Source organism: Nicotiana sylvestris, chromosome 7 (genome assembly GCF_000393655.2).
Source record: "Nicotiana sylvestris chromosome 7, ASM39365v2, whole genome shotgun sequence".
Lineage (NCBI taxonomy): Eukaryota > Viridiplantae > Streptophyta > Magnoliopsida > Solanales > Solanaceae > Nicotiana > Nicotiana sylvestris.
The window spans coordinates 143986520-144005343 of record NC_091063.1 but is presented as its reverse complement, the minus strand read 5'-3'; the positions used below and the strand labels follow the sequence as shown (position 1 = coordinate 144005343).

Genomic DNA, 18824 nt, shown 5'->3' with positions numbered 1-18824 from the left:
TAATCAAATTAAAATGGATCCTAGTGATGAAGAAAAAACTTCTTTCATCACAGATAAGGGGACTTACTGTTATAAAGTAATGCCCTTTGGTCTCAAAAATGCTGGGGCAACCTATCAAAGGTTGGTCACCAAAATGTTCCAAGAACATTTAGGGAAGACAATGGAGGTATATATAGACGATATGCTCGTCAAAACCCAGCAGTCTCATGATCATATTTCTCATCTATTTGTTACATTTGATATTTTGCGAAAATTTAATATGAAACTCAACCCAGAAAAATGTGCTTTTGGAGTTGCATCAGGTAAGTTTTTGGGTTTTCTTGTTTCTAACCGTGGTATTGAGGTAAATCCTTCTTAGATCAAAGTGATAGAGGAAATACCTGATATCCTTACTAATAAAAAGGAAGTCCAAAGATTAACGGGAAGAATTGCAGCTTTGGGGAGATTTATTTCCAAATCCTCAGAAAAGTGTTTTAAGTTTTTCTCTGCACTCAAAAAGCAAGATAATTTTGAATGGAATGAAGATTGTCAACAATCCCTTAAAAATTTTAAAGCTTATTTGTCAAAACCACCGTTATTGGCAAAACCAAAGGTGGGGGAAAAACTTCTCATCTATCTGGATGTATCTGAAGTTGCGGTAAGTGTTGTTTTAGTCCGAGAGGACCAAGGTAAACAATCTCCTATTTATTATATAAGTAAGTCCTTATTAGATGCTGAGACACGATACCCACAACTAGAAAAGTTAGCATTAGCTTTGATCATGACATCTAGAAAATTAAGGCCTTATTTTCAATGTCATCCCATTAATGTAGTTACTGCTTTTCCGCTTCGAAATATTTTGCATAAACACGAACTTTCAGGAAGATTAGCAAAATGGGCTATAGAACTAAGTGAATATGAAGTTGTTTATCAACCCAGGACCGCTATAAAATCTCAAGTACTAGCTGATTTCGTGGCTGATTTTAGCCAGGGGATGCATTTAGAAGCAGAAAAAGAATTACTAGTTTTTAATGGTGCAAACCCGGGGACTTAGGTTTTATTCACTGATGGTTCATCTAATGTAAAAGGGGCAGGCCTAGGAATAGTCCTCGTACCACCTGCGGGTGAGACTATTAGACAGGCTATAAAATGTCATTCTATAACTAACAATGAAGCAGAGTATGAGGCTGTAATTGCAGGTTTAGAATTGGCACGAGAACTCGGCATAACACAGATTATAATCAAGAGTGATTCTCAACTCGTGGTCAATCAAATGCTGGGGATTTATACAGCCAGAGAGACACGAATGCAAGAATACCTCGCAAAGGTACGAGAGTTAATAAAGCAATTCCAAACTTGGAAAGTAGTGCAGATCCCAAGAGATGAGAATGTAGAGGCAGATGCTTTAGCAAATCTCGCATCTGCAGCAGACGTAGCAAAGAATACAAATGCTTCAGTCATACATCTATTTCTTTCCGTTCTCGAATCTGATAAAAACGAGGTAAATTATAACCATTTAACATGGGATTGGAGAAACGAAATTGTTGCCTTTTTACAGCACGGTACCGTGCCTAATGACAAAGGAAAGGCTTACGCGCTTCGCAAAAAAGCTGCTCGATATTGTTTATATCAAGGAAATCTTTATCGAAAGATGTTCGGTGGACCACTAGCAAGGTGTCTCGGACCCTCTCAAACAGAATATGTGATGAGAGAAGTGCACGAAGGACATTGTGGGAATCACGCAGGGGAACAGTCACTGGTAAGAACATTAATTCGCATAGGATATTATTGGCATAAGATGGAAGAAGAAGCAACCAATTTCGTGTCCAAATGTGATAAATGTCAAAGGTATGGTAACAATATGCACAGACCAGCTGAGTTATTACATCCAGTTATAGCCCCGTGGCCCTTTATGAAATGGGGAATGGATATCGTAGGTCCACTTCCACAAGCAAAAGGTCAGGTAAAGTTTCTACTTGTACTTATAGATTATTTCACTAAATGGGTAGAAGCAGGGGCATTTAAATAGGTACGAGAGAAGGAAGTTAAAGACTTCATATGGCGAAATATAATATGCCACTTTGGGGCACCAAAGGAGATCGTGTGTGACAATGGACCACAATTCATTGGAGCTCAAATCACAGAATTTCTTCGAAGTTGGCAGATCAAAAGGATAATGTCTACGCCATACCATCCAGTAGGTAATGGACAAGCGGAATCTACTAACAAAGTCATTATCAACAACTTGAAGAAGAGGTTACAAGATTCAAAAGGTAATTGGCCTGAGGTATTACCTGGGGTATTATGGGCTTATCGTACAACGACCAAAACAGGCACTGGAGAAACACCATTTTCAATGGTTTACGGTGCGGAATCCTTAATTCCAGTTGAAATAGGTGAGTCAAGCACACGGTACGATCAGGCAACGGAGGAATCTAATGATGAAGAGATGCGGGTCAACCTTGATTTACTTGAAGGAAGAAGAGAAGCTGCATTGATAAGGATGACAACACAAAAGCAAGTAATTGAACGATATTACAATAGGAAAGCACGCCTCATATTTTTCAAAATTGGGGACTTTGTGCTTAAAAAGGTGTTTCAATCTGCAAAGGCTGCTAACTCAGGAAAGCTAAGTCCAACGTGGGAAGGACCGTACAAAGTCCGTGACATTGCGGGAAAAGGAGCATACCAGTTGGAGACAATGGATGGTAAAGTTTTACCCTCACATTGGAATGCCGTCCACTTAAAAAGATATTACTTTTGAGAAAGTACTTACGGTCAGGTATCACCATGTTAAAATTTCTCTCTTGGATTATTAATATTTTACTAACGATTTTAGATGCTAGGCAAAACACCCTAACTCGTGCCAAATGATGAGTCACAACCTGCAAGGCAAAATGGAGTATTCTTAAATTCCCAGCCCAGGGTTACAATTAATCTGATGGAAATACACACGAGTTAGGCAGTCTTCATCTATAATCGCATCTCCGGTCCCCGTACATCTTTCTGTTTCAGGAAAAGGGCCAAAGTAAAAGAAATAAACAAGTGCTCAAGGCTTCATACTTCACCGCTCAAACACTTGGGGGACTACATATTGTACACAGATATGTGTAGAGAAACAGATACGAATATCGAACAAAAGTCGGCCACAAAGAGACAAGTGTTGAGTAAAAGTTACGAAGTCTTCAGCATTCATGAGAATAATAGAGTCATCTCTCAAAACTCATAAACAAAGTCACCTCTCAAACCCTTCTTAATATATAAAGATAGGGTCATGACTATGTACTGAAACAGGTTATGAAGAAAAACCTTGTTTATTCTATGTTATGTACAAATCTGTTACAAGAAAAACAGTTACGAGAAAGTTGTAGATGTATTGTAATACATGTAATAGTCAAACACTTGTTAAAGTTTATGAATAAAAACTTGCCAAAGTTGTTTCATACAAAACGTGTGTATTCCTATTTCTTTCATCGTATTATAACACCATTATGAAGATGAGACGTCTTCTTTATTAAGTGTAGATAAAATAAAAGGGCCCTCTTTTATAAGACTCATGTTGATAATCCATGAGAAGAATCATAAAGCATTTTAAAAGGATAAAAATGCTAAGCTATTCTATAAGTCCTAGATAAATGGGCAAGAATAAAATATACAGAAGTACCAACAAAAACTTCTTAATATAAAAGACCAAGTACGAACTTAGTCAGCGAAATATTTGTTTTTTTACAAATTCCCCATTATGATAACTGGGGACTTCATCAAAAGATCCCTTAAAGTTGCCAAGGGATAACACCACCAAGTAATAAAAACAAAAACAACAATTTCATTTTCAGCTAGTCACTGAAGGGTTTGGAACATCAGAAGTTTCACCCTCGGGAGCAGGAATTGCAACCCCAATTGCTGCAGTAGCCACTTCTTCATTTAAAAGCTCTTCCGTTCTAGGAGTTTCAAGTACAGGAGAAGGAGTATCAGTAGATTGTTGACTTTTCTCGATGGTATCTACGACTTTGGCCAGTTCAGACTGCAAGTCAAAGCCTTCCTGAGCAGCTTCCATCAAAGCATCACGGCGAGATTTTAGGAAAGCCCAACTCACCTCTATGTTGAAGTTCTCCTCCAGAAGTCCATATTCCTTTTCCCACATAGCAAGATCGTTTTTCAAGATTTGGTGCTCAGCTAAATGGGAATCAAGGGAAGCTTCAAGAGAGGCATGAGAACTCTTCAAAGCATGAATCTCGTCAGAGGAGGTCTGTAAGTCAGCTTGAGCTTGAGTCAAGCTTTGCGCTAACTCTCCTGCAAACTCTTCTTTCTTAGCCAAAAGTGCCTTAAGCTCCCTAACTTCTTCACTAGCCTTTGATAATTGTTCTGACAAAGAGCATTCCAAAAGCTCTTTGTCTCTTTTAAATTGGCTTGAAGAAGCCTTGGCAGTTGCCAGTTCAGAAGTCAAACCACGGTTTTGCTGCTCCAGGAGGTTTTTATTTTCTTGCAACTCCTCTATGGTCCCTTGAGCATTCTCAAACTGTTCTTTCCAATTGGCTGCTTCAAGCTGGGCTCCCCTGGCTATTTTTTCGGCCTCGTGGACAGTTTTTTCAGACTCACGGGCTTTTCTTTCCAGAAGGGAAATTCTTCCCATTAATTCCGTACCAATGAGGTTAGCCTACAGAGACAACTCATAGAAATGAGGGATTGAAGATAATAAAAAAAACTTGTTAGTAAGAAGAGGAAAAATACCTTCAAAGTAGAATGAACTATGCCATTCATCAGAGTCAAGCAGCTATGGCTCTCCATCTTCTTCTTCTTCTCAATATCTCCAATTAGGGGATCGAGCCAAACATCGGCTCTACCAGTCTTTCTCAAGAGGCTATGGTTGGCAGGAACTTCAAGAGTAACACTTCTCATAGTCATACTTCCACTGCTAGAACTCGTCTCTGTATGATGAACAGAGTGAAGAAGAGCAATGGAAGGAATGGAAGGAGAAGATGTAGAAACAGGAATGGAAGGAGAAGATGTAGAAACCAATGCAGGAAAGGAAGCAAGTACAGTAGAAACTACCAAGGGAACGGACATAGGAGCGGTAGAAACTGGCAAAAGAACGGAAGTCGTCAAAATTGGTAAAGAAATACTTACGGTTGGCAGTGGAATGGAGGAAATAGGAACAAATGAGGAAAGAGGAGCTTCATCAAAAATAGGGACGAGCTCGCCACTCTCGAAACCACTATCAAAAAGATGCTGAATTGACTCATTATTATCTCTTGGTTCGGTGTCCTCGTCAGAATGAATCAAAACAGGCTCGGTGGTTGAGGTTCGAGCAGGAGTGTCTTCAATTTCATCATCAATGATTATTCGCCTCCTGACCCTTGGCCTGGTAATTAGAGAGGTACCCTCCTCTTCCTCAGAACTTTCTTTTATAGCCTTCCTTTTTGGCAGCAAGGTTCGAGCCTTATCCAAATCAAGAGCAGCATTAGCAGACATGCGAATGGCCATAGCTACTTCAGTCGTCATTCCTCTAACGCCAAATCCTGATTAAAGGAAGGATATACATGATCAAAATTGAGGAAAAAATGCTTAACATGTAAAAAAAACATATAAAAAGGGGCATACCATGTGTTTTCACCTTCCAGCCATGTAAGGAAGAAATCGATTTCCAAGTTCTTTGCTCCCTAGAAGCAATCTTCAAAATTGAGTCTACCCAACCACGGAAGTTGGGAATAGGTTCCACATCTCCCATGGTTGCTATAAAAAACCAAGAAGAGACGAGGTTAAAAACAAATTTCTTTTGAAATTCTCAAAAGTAGGTACGGTAAGTCAAAGGAAACCTACGTGCAAAATTCCACTTCTCAGGGAAGGGAGTATTTGTTTCGCCAATCAAGTCCACCGTACGAACAACAACGTAACGGATATACCATCCACGATCTTTGTCATCTTCAGGATTTACCAGAACTTTTTTGCTCCTTGCAGTTAAGGTAAAAACCCCATGGCGTATTAAGTTAGGGTGGTATAAATGAATGAGGTGAGAGAAGGTGAAATTGACATTGGCTTTGGAAGATAAGTATCTCAAACAAGCCACTGTTCTCCACACTTGGGGACCGATTTGGGCCAAACAAATTGTAAAGAAACGGCAAAAATCAAGAATAACTGGGTCAATCAGAGGATTAAAACCTAAAGTGAAGGGGTAAGTATAAACAAAAGAATACCCACTTCTAAAGGAGGAAATTCTCTGATTTGGGGAAGGAATTGACATTCGAAGACTATCCTTCCAGTTACAATCTCTTCTTATGGTGGGGATTGTAAGCTCGGTTACTATTGTAGGATAAGTATCGGCTTTTTCCAAATTTGCAATTTGCTTTTGAAGAGACGTTTTGTCACTTTCAAAAGACAAATCGCTGGGTACTATCTCATCGACTAAGGGTTCTTGAGAAGAATCAAGAATTTCTCTACTTCTAGAAGAGGGGGCCTTTGGGATAGAACTCTTTGAAGAAGAACCAGAGGAGCCGCCTCGAGTAGATTCTAACCCTGTTCGAAGCCTACCTCCTCCGCCTCTTCTGTGTCTAACAGGGGCGTTGGGGAATTGGTCTAGAATCGGAACTTTTTACGGTTAGGGTTTGAAGATGACATTGTTAGGAAGGATAAGTCGAAAGAAAGTAGAAATAAAGAAGAAAATGTTTGCTGAAGATTTGTGAAGAAGACAAAGGAAGAAAAAGTTATGTATATAATGGGAACCGTCAAACTTAGAAGTGTAATGATGGAAAGCCTATAATAAAGGCAACTATCACTTCGTGAATAGTGAGAATGAAGAAGTTTTGAAAAAGGGTGTAAATAGCAGAATCAATCAGAAAATGACACATGGGCAGAACATTAAATGGAAAAGACGACTGAGGCGTTAATACTGTCATAAGCATTAATTGTGGCGAAAATTCCGTTTTTATGAAGATCCACTTCCCAATTATTTAATTGATAAATAAATGGAAAGTGGGGGGACTATCAGTATTGGGAAAAAACTGAGTTTATATTAAAGATGACGTGGCATGACACGTGGTTTGGTTAAATGGTCAAAGTGCAACAATTGACTAAGAGGCACGGATGGAGACAGCCACGGGAAGAGGAATTTAAATAGGCACGAGACGAAGTGCAGATACGAGTCTCGTACCAATTCAAGTCATTTAAAGCCAATGGATTAGAAGGCATTAAAGACAAAGATCTGATGACAGAAAAGAGTCCAAATTCATTATTAAATACCTGATATGTTAGAAAATTGGTATTTAATAGGAATGATTGTATAACGGCTTATTTAATATCATTTATTACTCATAATTATATCATTAAAGCTGAGGCTTCATTCCTTTACCTAGAATTATCTATAAAAGGAAGAAGTATCATCATTTGTAAGGACACAAAATATTATTGGAAACTTACTGAAATACAAAACTATTTACCGCTTTACCATCATTCTCAAAAGTATTTTATTTTCGTCTCCTGATTATCAGTAACCCGATTTTCTTTTTAGCTTTGACCAAAGACTCAGATTTTTTGGTTAAACATCTTTCACTCACTCACCCAATTAAGGAACACATACACACAAATAACAAAGAGGGATACAGAACATCTCTACAAAAGCAAAGGAAATATAGAACAAAAACAAAGGCGTAAAAAGAAAGGAGAATGGATGAATACATAAAACAGAAAAGAGGAGTTTGGAAATGGCAGAAATAGAGGGGGAGAGAGAACGAATCTGGGAAGCAAAAAACAGAGGTAAAAGGAAGGCACAAAGAGCTCCCCAAAACAGTCCAGCTCCATCACCAACCTTCAATAGCTTTTCTCCACTGAAACCAGCTCTCAAAACTCTTCAAACCCACCCGAAAACACCAAAAATCAGCCACGTAGGAGCTCTAAAAACGTAGCCAAAGCGCAGTTGGAAAACAGCCACAAAAGCAGCTTCGAATTCCCTGAAAAATGCAGCCGAAAACTGTCCAAAACACCATGGGAACGCTTTCATGTAAACCCAGCTTCAAAACACCATAAAATCTCTCAACTTTAGATACCATTTACGTCACCCCGAGCTCCATTTTTACAGCAAAGAAACTCTAAAACCTGCAGTAAGCAAGGTCGTCGTTTGAGTCGCTTGAGGTTCAAGATTTCCGTCGTGGTCTCCGGCTTACGGTTTGTTCGTGTTCAACTACAATGTAGCATTCTTCTTGTAAACCAATTGGAAAATTTTTAATATATTGAAAGGTTTCAAAGGTCCATTGTTTTCTTCTTTACCATTTTGCTCGGAAGATCATGCTTGGTTAAATTTCTAAAATCTGTTATGGCTGTGTCGTTTGAATTTTCCGTGTTAGTAAATTTCGTTGTATTGTGTGGTGGAATTTTTTGTCTTCTGTTAACTTTGTTGTTAGGATGTAAGTGCTTAATTTTGATTTTTTAACCCCAAACTATAAAAATGAAGAATGCTAAATGTTTTGCCGTGGAAATCCTTTTCGTTTGGTTTATTTCATGTTCGTGTGTATCGTTAAAGCTTTGTTTAGTTAATAGGATCTTTGCATCTGTTCTTTTAAGCAGTAAATCATTTCTCATGCTAAAAGTTTATATTAGAATATGTGTTTTGCTTTAACAATGATATTTTAATTAGTAAAAAGATATAGGCATGAATTGTTGGGTTGTAACGATAACTTCAGTTTTAAGTATCTTTTAAAATAAATTCATAATAGCTAAAATCACTCATTTCTTCCATTATACATCATAATCTTACAATAATCTCAAATTAATTTAGGAAAATAACCCATAAATATCGCTAGTATGCTTTAGGCGTGCAGTAATAAATCAATTATCGTGATTATGTATACGTTCGCGTGACATAATTATGATTTCCAAAGTTAAAGGCAAAGTATGCGTTCGCGCAACTTTGGATGAAACAATCTTAATAATAATAAAAGTATTATCAATTGTGCACACACACGCGAGTCATGGTTTTTAATGCGCCAAATAAAATGAGTACACGTATGCGTGACTCGTTTCAAAATAATTCCATAATTATAAATAATCAAGCAATTAAAAGCGATTTAAGGCAAAAGTGCACAAATTCCCCTAGAATATAAATTATCCAAAATTAGTAAATCCAGGTATGATTAAGAGCGATCGTGCTGAAATCACGAAACCCGAGAATGCCTAACACCTTCTCCTGGGTTTACAGAATTCCTTACCCGATTTTTTATATTTTGCGGACTGTAAAACATAGCCAAATTTCCTCGATTTGGGATTTAAAATAAACTAGTGACTTGGGAAACCATAAATTATCCAAAATGGCGACTCTGAATTAAATAAATAATTTCATTTTAAATAATGTCACTTTAATTGGATAAACTCCCTAATCCCTCAGAAAAAAGGATGTGTGACAGATAACAAACACATCAGATTTATTTTTCAAAAAAATAAATCCATACCTTTCTCGTGAAATCATCGATGAAGGTGACATAGTAGCATGAGCCTCCCTGAGAAGTTACAAGAGTTGGTCCTCACATATCCGTACGCACTAGTTCCAGCTTTTCTTTCTTTAGCGTCCTTCCCGCCTTTGAGAAACTAACTCCCTTTTGTTTCCCGTAAATGCAATCTTCGCATAAACCTAATTCAACATGCTTGATGTTTGACAATTTTTTCTTGGATGCCAACAATTACATTCTTTCTCACTCATATTTTCGAGCATTTGGTGCCACAATATTGTGTCACGATCATGGTCAATTACTGCTATAGTATCTCTCATTGCGGTTGCATACAATGTTCCTTTCTTGAAGCCTCGTGCCACAACTAAATTTTCTTTGGTTATTTTTCATGATATGTTACCGAATATTGTTGTGTATCCTTCATTGTCAATCTGATCCATGGATATCAAATTTTTCTTGAGTCCAGGAACATGTCAGACATTTTTGTAATCTCCATAGTGTGTCTTATGAAGTCTTTATGTGGACTTCACCTTTTCCAACAATATATAAAGCTTTGTCGTCTGCTAGATAAACCTTTCAGAATTTTTCAGTAATATAATTATGCAATAATTCTTTGCATGAGGTAGAGTGGAAGGATGCACCTGAGTCTAGAATCCAAGATTCGACAAGACTTTCTGCACAATAAATTAGTGCATCACCAACTTGTTCAGCAATTGCATTTGCTAAATCCTTGTATTGATCGTTCTTCTTCTTCTTTGGCTATCTACACTGACTATTGTTGTGACCCTTTTTATCGCAATTTCAACAAGTAATGTCTTTGCGATTCTTGGATTACCCTCTTCTCCTTGAATTTGATCTGCCACGACCATGACTTTGTCCTCTTTGGTTGCTTTCCCCCCCTCCTTTCAGTATTAAAAACAGATCCCGGAGAATTATTTTATTCTCTCCGGCGAATATCTTTACTTAGAACCAAGTCTCTAATATCATCCAATTTAAGTTTGGTACTATCCGATGAACTGCTAACTGCAATTACTATTGTAGACCAACTTTTCGGTAGAGATGATAGTAGAATCAACGCCCTGACTTTGTCATCAAATATTAACAGAACTCAACTGAGTTAATATTACATTAAACTTATTGATATGCTCCATAATAAATCCACCTTATGTCATCTTTAGGTTGAACAATTGACGCATCAAATAGACTTTATTTGAAGCAGATGATTTCTCGTACATATTTAATAATGGCTTCATCAAGGCTGCATCGGTCTTCTCATTAATGATGTTAAATGCTACATTTCGTGTTAGCATCAAACGAATCACACCAAGAGCTTGACAATCTAATAGATCCCAATCTGCTTTGGCCATATTCTCTGGTTTTACCAAGTCAGAGGTAAGTGCAATTTTTTCTGGTACAAATAATCCTCTATTTGTACTTTTTGGAATCCAAAATCTTTGCCATTGAACTTGTCAATCTTAACATTCCCTTCTTCCGATGTCATTTTTCACAAAAAAATTTATGTGAATAGTGCCTATGAATAGTAATCGCAAATACTAGTTTGTAAAATGTCCCAACCGTATAAGGTAGACAACAATCACTATTGGTGAACAATACTATCACTATTAATGAATAGTACTTCACTATTGTGAATAGTATTAATATTGATGATCAATAGTGTCGCACTCTGCACCAATACTATACTTTTCTACCAAATTACACTGTTGTGCTCTGATACCAATTTTTGGAAAGTGTGTCCGGCTAATAGAAAAGAAAAAATATATTTAAAAGAGAAAAATAATAAATCACAAGATAAGACAAAACAAGAATTACGTGGTTCAGTAATTTTTGTCTACTCCACGGTCACATAGAGAACAACTCTTTATTAATTGAAGAGAAAGAACAAGATGAGGGATGAATTACAACTGAGAAGGGGATGTTTATTCATAACACCGCGATTATAAACCAATTTAATTCATTCATATTTTGTAGCCTTTTCACTATGACTTCCTTTCTTTATTTGTCTTTTTTCACACATCTTTTTCTTCTCTTTTCATTTATTTCTTCACTTTTTCACTTTTGTTTCGTCTTCTCTTTTCTTTCTTTTACAAACAACAGAGTTTGCTCCCATAAGTAAAGTCCTTAAAGATTAAGAAAATATTTTGAACTGTAATAAGAAGGGACCAAAGTTACACTGTAGCTCAGAGAACATTGTTTAACATTTACTCTTTGGATAGACAAATTTGGGAAAGAAAAAAAATGTGTCATTTGATAAGTTTAGATCCTGATTTACTAAGTCCATAATATTTTACTTTTAAAATCTTGAATAATTGAGATGAAATCACTTTATAATTAAAATCTCTCCAAAAGGATGAAATGACATTTACTTCTAGAAAAAGGTATATTAAATCATATGGGAAACTAACAAAAAGTCTTAGGACCCGTTTGTTCATAAAAAAATTCTTTCCGATTTTTTTTTTCAAAAATATGTTTGTCCAAAAAAAATTGCAACTTTGAAAAAATTTCGAAAATAAGTTTTTCAAAATTTTTAATTTTTTTTCTCTCTCACAAAGCTGCAACATTTTTTCAAATAAAATATATGTCCAAATATAATTACAGATTTTAAATACTCCATTTTTCAACTTAACTCCAAATACTACTTTTTTAAAAAAATTACAATTTTTATGTCGAAACGCCTACTTAGAATGTTGTGTATGAGAAATGAGGATTTACAATTGGATTGCAGGTTGAACTGTGTTAACTATTTATAATAAAGTTTTAAATAAGTACTTTTAAAGTCAGTTTGGTTTGATTTTTTCAATTATCTTTTTTACTTAAAACCAAAACCAAACCAAATTTGGTCGGTTTCTAAAATTTAAAACCAAAATTAAATCAAACCAAAATATTATCGTTTTTTTTTGTGTCGATTTGATTCGGTTTTCGGGACACCGAATATATAAAACCAAAAATATCCTCAGAAATTCTTGAATTTATGCTAGGTAAACCATGCATGTACTCTACAAACTAAGTACAAATGGATCTATTTAGTGCACAGATAACTGCAAATGGAACTCCAAGCTGGAATTCAATCTAAATCTTGAACTAGTTTTCTCAACTTCAGATTCATTTAGAACTCCTCTTACTTGTTTGTTTGTTATTAACCCCACTTCTCAAAAATCAAACAAGAACTGGGCATAAAGAAAATGCAGGAATCAACTACCTAAATTTGTATCAAAAGGGGTTCAGTTTAAACTTGGAACATAACAAACTAAAACAACTGCTGGCATTTTCATGAGATCGAAGGGCAATATAGTAAATAAATCGACGATGACACACTTACAAATTGATTTCTAAATCTAGGTGCAGACAGATGAAATATTGCCCTGCAGGTAGATATATTGCCAAAGCTAGTCGTAAAAACGTGTTAAACATTTCTTATTACCACCATAAGCCTTCACTTGCCTTTACTGCCTTGGAATTTCATGGGGCACATGAACTTTTTACTATACTATCTATGATGGGATGTTAAAATGGAAGAGCCAAGAGATGACAAACGCGAATACCATACAAGCTAAGAGGAAATTCAAGAACCGATGGCCATTCAAACAAGTTCGAGTTTCTGAAGTGGCTGAGGATACTGGTGCAGATGCTGCATTTGTAGCCAACGCATTGGATTCATTTGTTTGCTGTGCTGACTCAACATCATTTGGACCAACAACATTGCGCGCAATAGAACAGCATATTTCACAAGTCCTGAGCAAACAACTTCAAATGTTTAAAAAGAGCCAGAACATAACTAGTAGTATTACAAATTCAATAAAAGAGGATATACTTATCAAAAGGAACCAGTAGAATAATAGTAAAAATTGTTTGATCGAGTTATCACACTGAGGAAAAAATGAAACCGAGTCGGAATATCTCAAAGAACAAAAGTGATAAGGATTCTAGTGTCACGCAGAAGAATAAAGATGCAAGCACATAAATAAGGGCTATGCCCGAATTGAATGAATGCCGAGCTATTTTGTCAGAAGACACCAATCTGTTAGAACATAAAAGAACTAAATTTGAAAACCTAGGACTATGACAAGATAATGGTGTCCTGTCCAAGTTTGTAGGACTTCTACGTTTTCAACTGGACATCTGTTAGTATAACTGAGATACATTTGCGTCCTAACCTAGCTATTTTGGCAGGAGCAGAAGTTTAAGGCTTAAGCTGTCATTTCTCATGATGGTGGAATTACCTATCAAGTTCCTTGTGTGACTTAGTTTCCTTAGACTACTGAAAGTTGAGAGTTAGTACCTTCTGCCAAAAGACATAATCTACATGTGGTTTACATGAACCAGTCAAAAAGTTGATCAGATAGATTACTGGGATGCATTTATCAGACAATTCATTTTTGCCACTGAAAGAAAAAAACTATAACAAACAGGTCGAGAGTCAAATACAGATTAGTAATATGCAACCATACTGAGGGGTGACAAGAAAAACAACACTATAAGAACAAAACAAATTAACCCTTATGAAAAAGAGTGTCTATCGGTCATAAGAGAAGGCAATGGTGCTATCATGTGGAATTGGACAGATCTCCAGAGATATTCTCTGTAACTTGATCTCTTCTTTTTTTTTTTTTTTGGTGGGGGGGGGGGGGAGTGCGCTTGAGGTTTTATATAGAGACATTTCTGACTTATGCAAGTTGTGGTACAAATTACAAGGTAAGGAAACATAATGCAGCTCCTCCAGTGTCAATCAGCAGTAGAGAATACTAAATATCAATATACTACATATGTAGATTTCACATAGGACGAATATTTATGTATGTTAGTATGTACATACATACTTAAATGCACCTATGACCCCTTCAGAAATATCATATTGCCGTCAGATCTCACTGCACAGATCTATCAGTAATTAATCAACAACAACAGCAAGAAGCCCAGTAATTAATCAGCCGTATGAAATGAGAAAATTACAAAAGCTACAAGGAAACCATGAAATGAAGTCACTAGACTGTGGTGGGGCAATTGAATGTATGACAGATTTTACATTTGTGGTTTTGGTGATTGGTACTACCACAGCAGTCTATAGGAATAATGAACATTGGATTCCTGGCTTCATAGTTGAATAATGATCAAACATAAAACAGAAAATTATTCAAGAGAAGCATTGCAAGAAACAGAACAGATCGTAATGAGATTCTTTACTTTTTTCCTCCTTTGCTTCAATACTAGGACAGGAGGAGAATTAGATCATTATCCTTATCTTCAAAAGTAGCATCTCTCCAGGGGAAAGCAAACAAGCTATTCATTATGCACGAAAGGGGTCAGCTATTCCTAATTGGAGACGAAAAGCATGGATTATTGTGTTTAACATGAGTGCTACTTCTCTGTCAGTTGTTCAGATCCTCCAACTCCCCTTCCCAGCGCGCGCACACACACAGAGCTTCTAACTTTTAATAACACCTTACTATTTTCTGTTATAGATTGCATATGAATCTGGATTCTTCAGGAAGCAAATCAAAATTCAGTTTTATAGATTCCAACAATAAAATTTCAATCTTGTAAATGTGCTATCTGAATTTGGACAACGAACTGCTACGTTGTTGTGGACATCCTTTCAATTACTTGGTAGTTATCAGAGCAAAAGGACGAATTTAAGTAGGAAAGAGGCCTAGACTGCATTTGAATCAAGCAAGCGTTAGATATGCATCTGGTGCATCTTTTGTAATCCATTGGTCTGTCATCTACTGGTATTACTTTGGGATAGCCGCATAAATTCAATATTCTTTATTTTTATTTTTAAAAACAATCTATAAAAATACAATTCTCTTGACATTCACCACATGATGTTACAATACTCCTTTCCACTATTTTTTCATAGAATTTCCAGTTTCTAAATTTCTCTGTCTTCTTTAAACCTTGAAACTTTGGCAGCTATAATTTTCAAATCATTTCCTTTCCAATGAGATCACACATTTGTTCAGTGAGTACCAATAACGCGTATCGCTAGTATGCACATCTTAAAACATCAAACGACTCATTGATGAAAGCTTCTATATGAAAATGACACTAGAATCTTGACTGTGTACGCATTACAAGTCACTATCAGAGACTCGATAATCAAAGTAAAGATCTGCTGTCTAAGTAATAGAATATGCAGAGTGGAGGACAGCAAAATATTATCTTTTGAGGGGGAAAAATTAGAAGTAATTACTTTATCCACTAAGGTCAAATCTCCACTTTGCTAAAGAAAAGTGACTGTTAAATATCAGGAAGAGCTTAGAGACTAAAGATTAATTAAAAGCCATGGTAGTATGATGAATTGTCGGTGTAATTAGATAGCCTAATTCTTTTCAAAAAGTAATTAAAGAGCTTAATTATACTTGTCAAGCTACCATTGCTTTAGTCTCTCACTATTCATTTTATTTATTCCCTTCAGATTCTTTAATTAACCTTTTTTTTCCTTTTCCAATAAAATACATCATGCTATCTCTTTCCCAAGAGAACAAATATCACAAAAACCAAACTTTTACGTTACCCTACCAAAAAAAGGTTATTCTGACAGATCATGTACTGTCCATTTTAAATAAAAAATCAAACAAACAGAAGTATCACCAAATCATTTCCACTCCAAAGTGCTAAGGAATCTAGCACAAAGCCAAGCCATAGAAGGAAATATGCAGAGTAATTACACTTAGAAAACCAGTAAATTAAACAATAATTTGTTTCCAGATGGTAACATTACTACTTAATCATCCAGATTAATCACATAGGCAATCTAGAACAACAATAACAAATTCTCACAAGTGGGGTCGAGAAGGGTGGTATATACGGTATGTACGTAGTCTTTACCCTTAACTTATGAATGTAAAGTAATAGACTACCCTTAACTTATGAATGTAAAGTAATGTTTCCGGAAGACACTCAATAAAACAAAATCACAACAACCGTTATGACAAAAAACTACGGAAAACATCAAAATTAAAGGGAAAACTAAATAGTAACAACAACCAGAAAAATTAAAACGAAGCAAAGGAAACATCAAAATTCAAAGACCATGGCATTAAATTAAAGGGAAAAATACTTACTTATTTCCTTTGATTTTGAACCAAGCCTCAGCACAATGCTTATGTGCAGCAGCCAAATCATCTTTACAAGAACATCCTAATTCTATAGCAACACCAGACTCAGGACCAGAACTCAACAAACTCAAATGACAAATCCTACAATCTCTTTCAATTTTCCCCACATGCAACTTGGTTTCACCAACTCCATTTTCTAAGTCCACTGAACAATCATCAGACTCAGCCACAGATGATACTCTCCTTGACTCAGGACCTATCTCAGACTCAGTAGCACAAGCAAAGCTATAATCATCATAATTTGAACCATCAGCTGTTGAATAAAACTGAGAATAACACGAACCGTCATCAGCATCGGAGAAACAGACACTACCCTCTTCACTACTACCACTGCCGGAGCACCGGCGACTGTGTCCACCGGCGCGGGCACCGGCCTCTAAATCCACATTACACATATCTACTCTTGCCATTTCAACAACCCCACAATCAAGAAAATAGTTTATTCAGGTAAAAGATACCATGAACACTTTCAAAATTGAAACTTTGGATGATTTCAACTACCAAGATTCAATTTTTAACTACCCATTAACAAGAAAATGCTTTTCCAAGCAAAAAGATAGCTTTAAAACCATCAAAATTGAAACTTTGGAGGATTTCAACTTCCAAGATTCAATTTTCTCCCCATTTTAACAAGAAAATACTTTTCTCAGAAAAAAAAATTGCATTACAACTTTCAAAATGGGAACTTTGGAAGATTTAACCACCAAGATTCAATTCTTTAGCCATTTTAACAACCCATAAACAAGAAATACTTTTCTCAGCAAAAAGATAGCATTAAAACATTAAAAATTGAAACTTTGGAGGATTTCAACTTCCAAAATTCAAAAAAAAAGAAAAAAAAATTAACACACACTAGTGGTGCATGAGTTAAGTGGCCGAATTCTGGCTCTATTAATATGAAAGTTTTAAGGAAGTGGGGTGATGGATTAGGTGACCCATTTAACACCCCATTTCTAAAATTTAGCACCAAAGCAAAAGAAAGGAGAGAGAGAGTTACTAAATTTTGTTTTTTAAGTGTATGGAAAGAGAGAGACAGCAGGGTTTAAGGAGGAAAAGAACAAGAACGTAAAAGCGAGAGAGGGGCTCATGGTTCTGTTAGAGTAGCTGTGTGACAGACTTTGGAAGGCAGGGCCCACCTTTTTCTTTTTTTTTAAAAGTTTAAGTTATATATTCTGTTTTGTGCCCAAAAAGACAAAATTAAAGTTTTACACCACCCAAAAAAATCTAATATGTAATTTTTCCTTAAAATATAGGATTTATAATTAAAACTAAGATCAATTATGTAATACTCCCTCCTTCTCAATTTATGTGAGCATATTTGACTGGACACGAAATTTAAAAATAAAAAGAGAAGACTTTTGAATTTATGGTATAAAATGAGACGCATATATTTTGTATGACTATAAATCATTGCATAAAGGTAAATTATTTCTAAATAGGTAAAGAGTTGGCATGAACTAAAAATGAAATAAATTCACATAAATTGAAACAGAGGAAGTATAACATATAAGAAAAACTTGATGTTGAATTTTTTTAACATTAACAAAGCATATAATTTAAATTTATTTTTTATAACCATTTTGCATCGGGTATTTATCGACTAAATCAATTCAAATTCGTTTTATATAAAGTGTTTTCTACTCGAAATTTCTTTATTTACAAAATCAGAAATCACTAATTATTGGTGAAAGAATATCATACATTTTTACATTCCTATCTCATACAGTAAAATGTATTACCCTCCATGCGTAACTTTTAATATAATTACCTTCTATATATCTTATTACCATTTATGTTCCATTTTTAAGATTTTAATGGTATTAATTAGTCTCTTAATTTTACTCAACTGTATATTCTCATTCCCCCAAGTTTCTCTCTCCAAATCCCACCACCTCACTCACGTATCCAACCACACCCCACGATTTCCTCTTCAATCACCCACGATTTTCTCTTTTAAAACCATCGAAAATTTGTAACCCCTCCATCATTGACAACCATTAAAAAGCTTTGAAGCTTTGAATTCGAATTTGGGTTTTCAAAAGACATTGTTTGTTTGGATATTGGATGTTGTTGCAAAGAAATGAGAATTCTCCCTACGTCTCTCTCTATCTCTTAATCCCAAATTTCAGTAATATAAGAGGAGAGGAAAAAAGAGCAGCAATTCCACCATTGACAGCTATTAAAAAGCTTTGAAGCTTTGAATTCGAATTTGGGTTTTCAAAAATTATTATTTATTTGGATTGGGTGTTGTTGCAAATAATTGAGAATATGATTT

General features: G+C 35.7%; 1 protein-coding gene across 1 annotated transcript; it reads right to left on the bottom strand.

Moving 5' to 3' along the window:
* Positions 1-12614: 12614 nt before the first annotated feature.
* On the bottom strand, positions 12615-17603 carry LOC104232280 (uncharacterized). The gene is made up of 2 exons (XM_009785451.2): positions 16496-17603; positions 12615-13163 (listed from the first exon to the last, which is right to left on the bottom strand). The coding sequence occupies exons 1-2, from the start codon at positions 16957-16959 to the stop codon at positions 12923-12925; spliced, it is 705 nt and encodes a 234-aa protein (XP_009783753.1). The 5' UTR covers positions 16960-17603; the 3' UTR covers positions 12615-12922.
* Positions 17604-18824: the final 1221 nt, after the last annotated feature.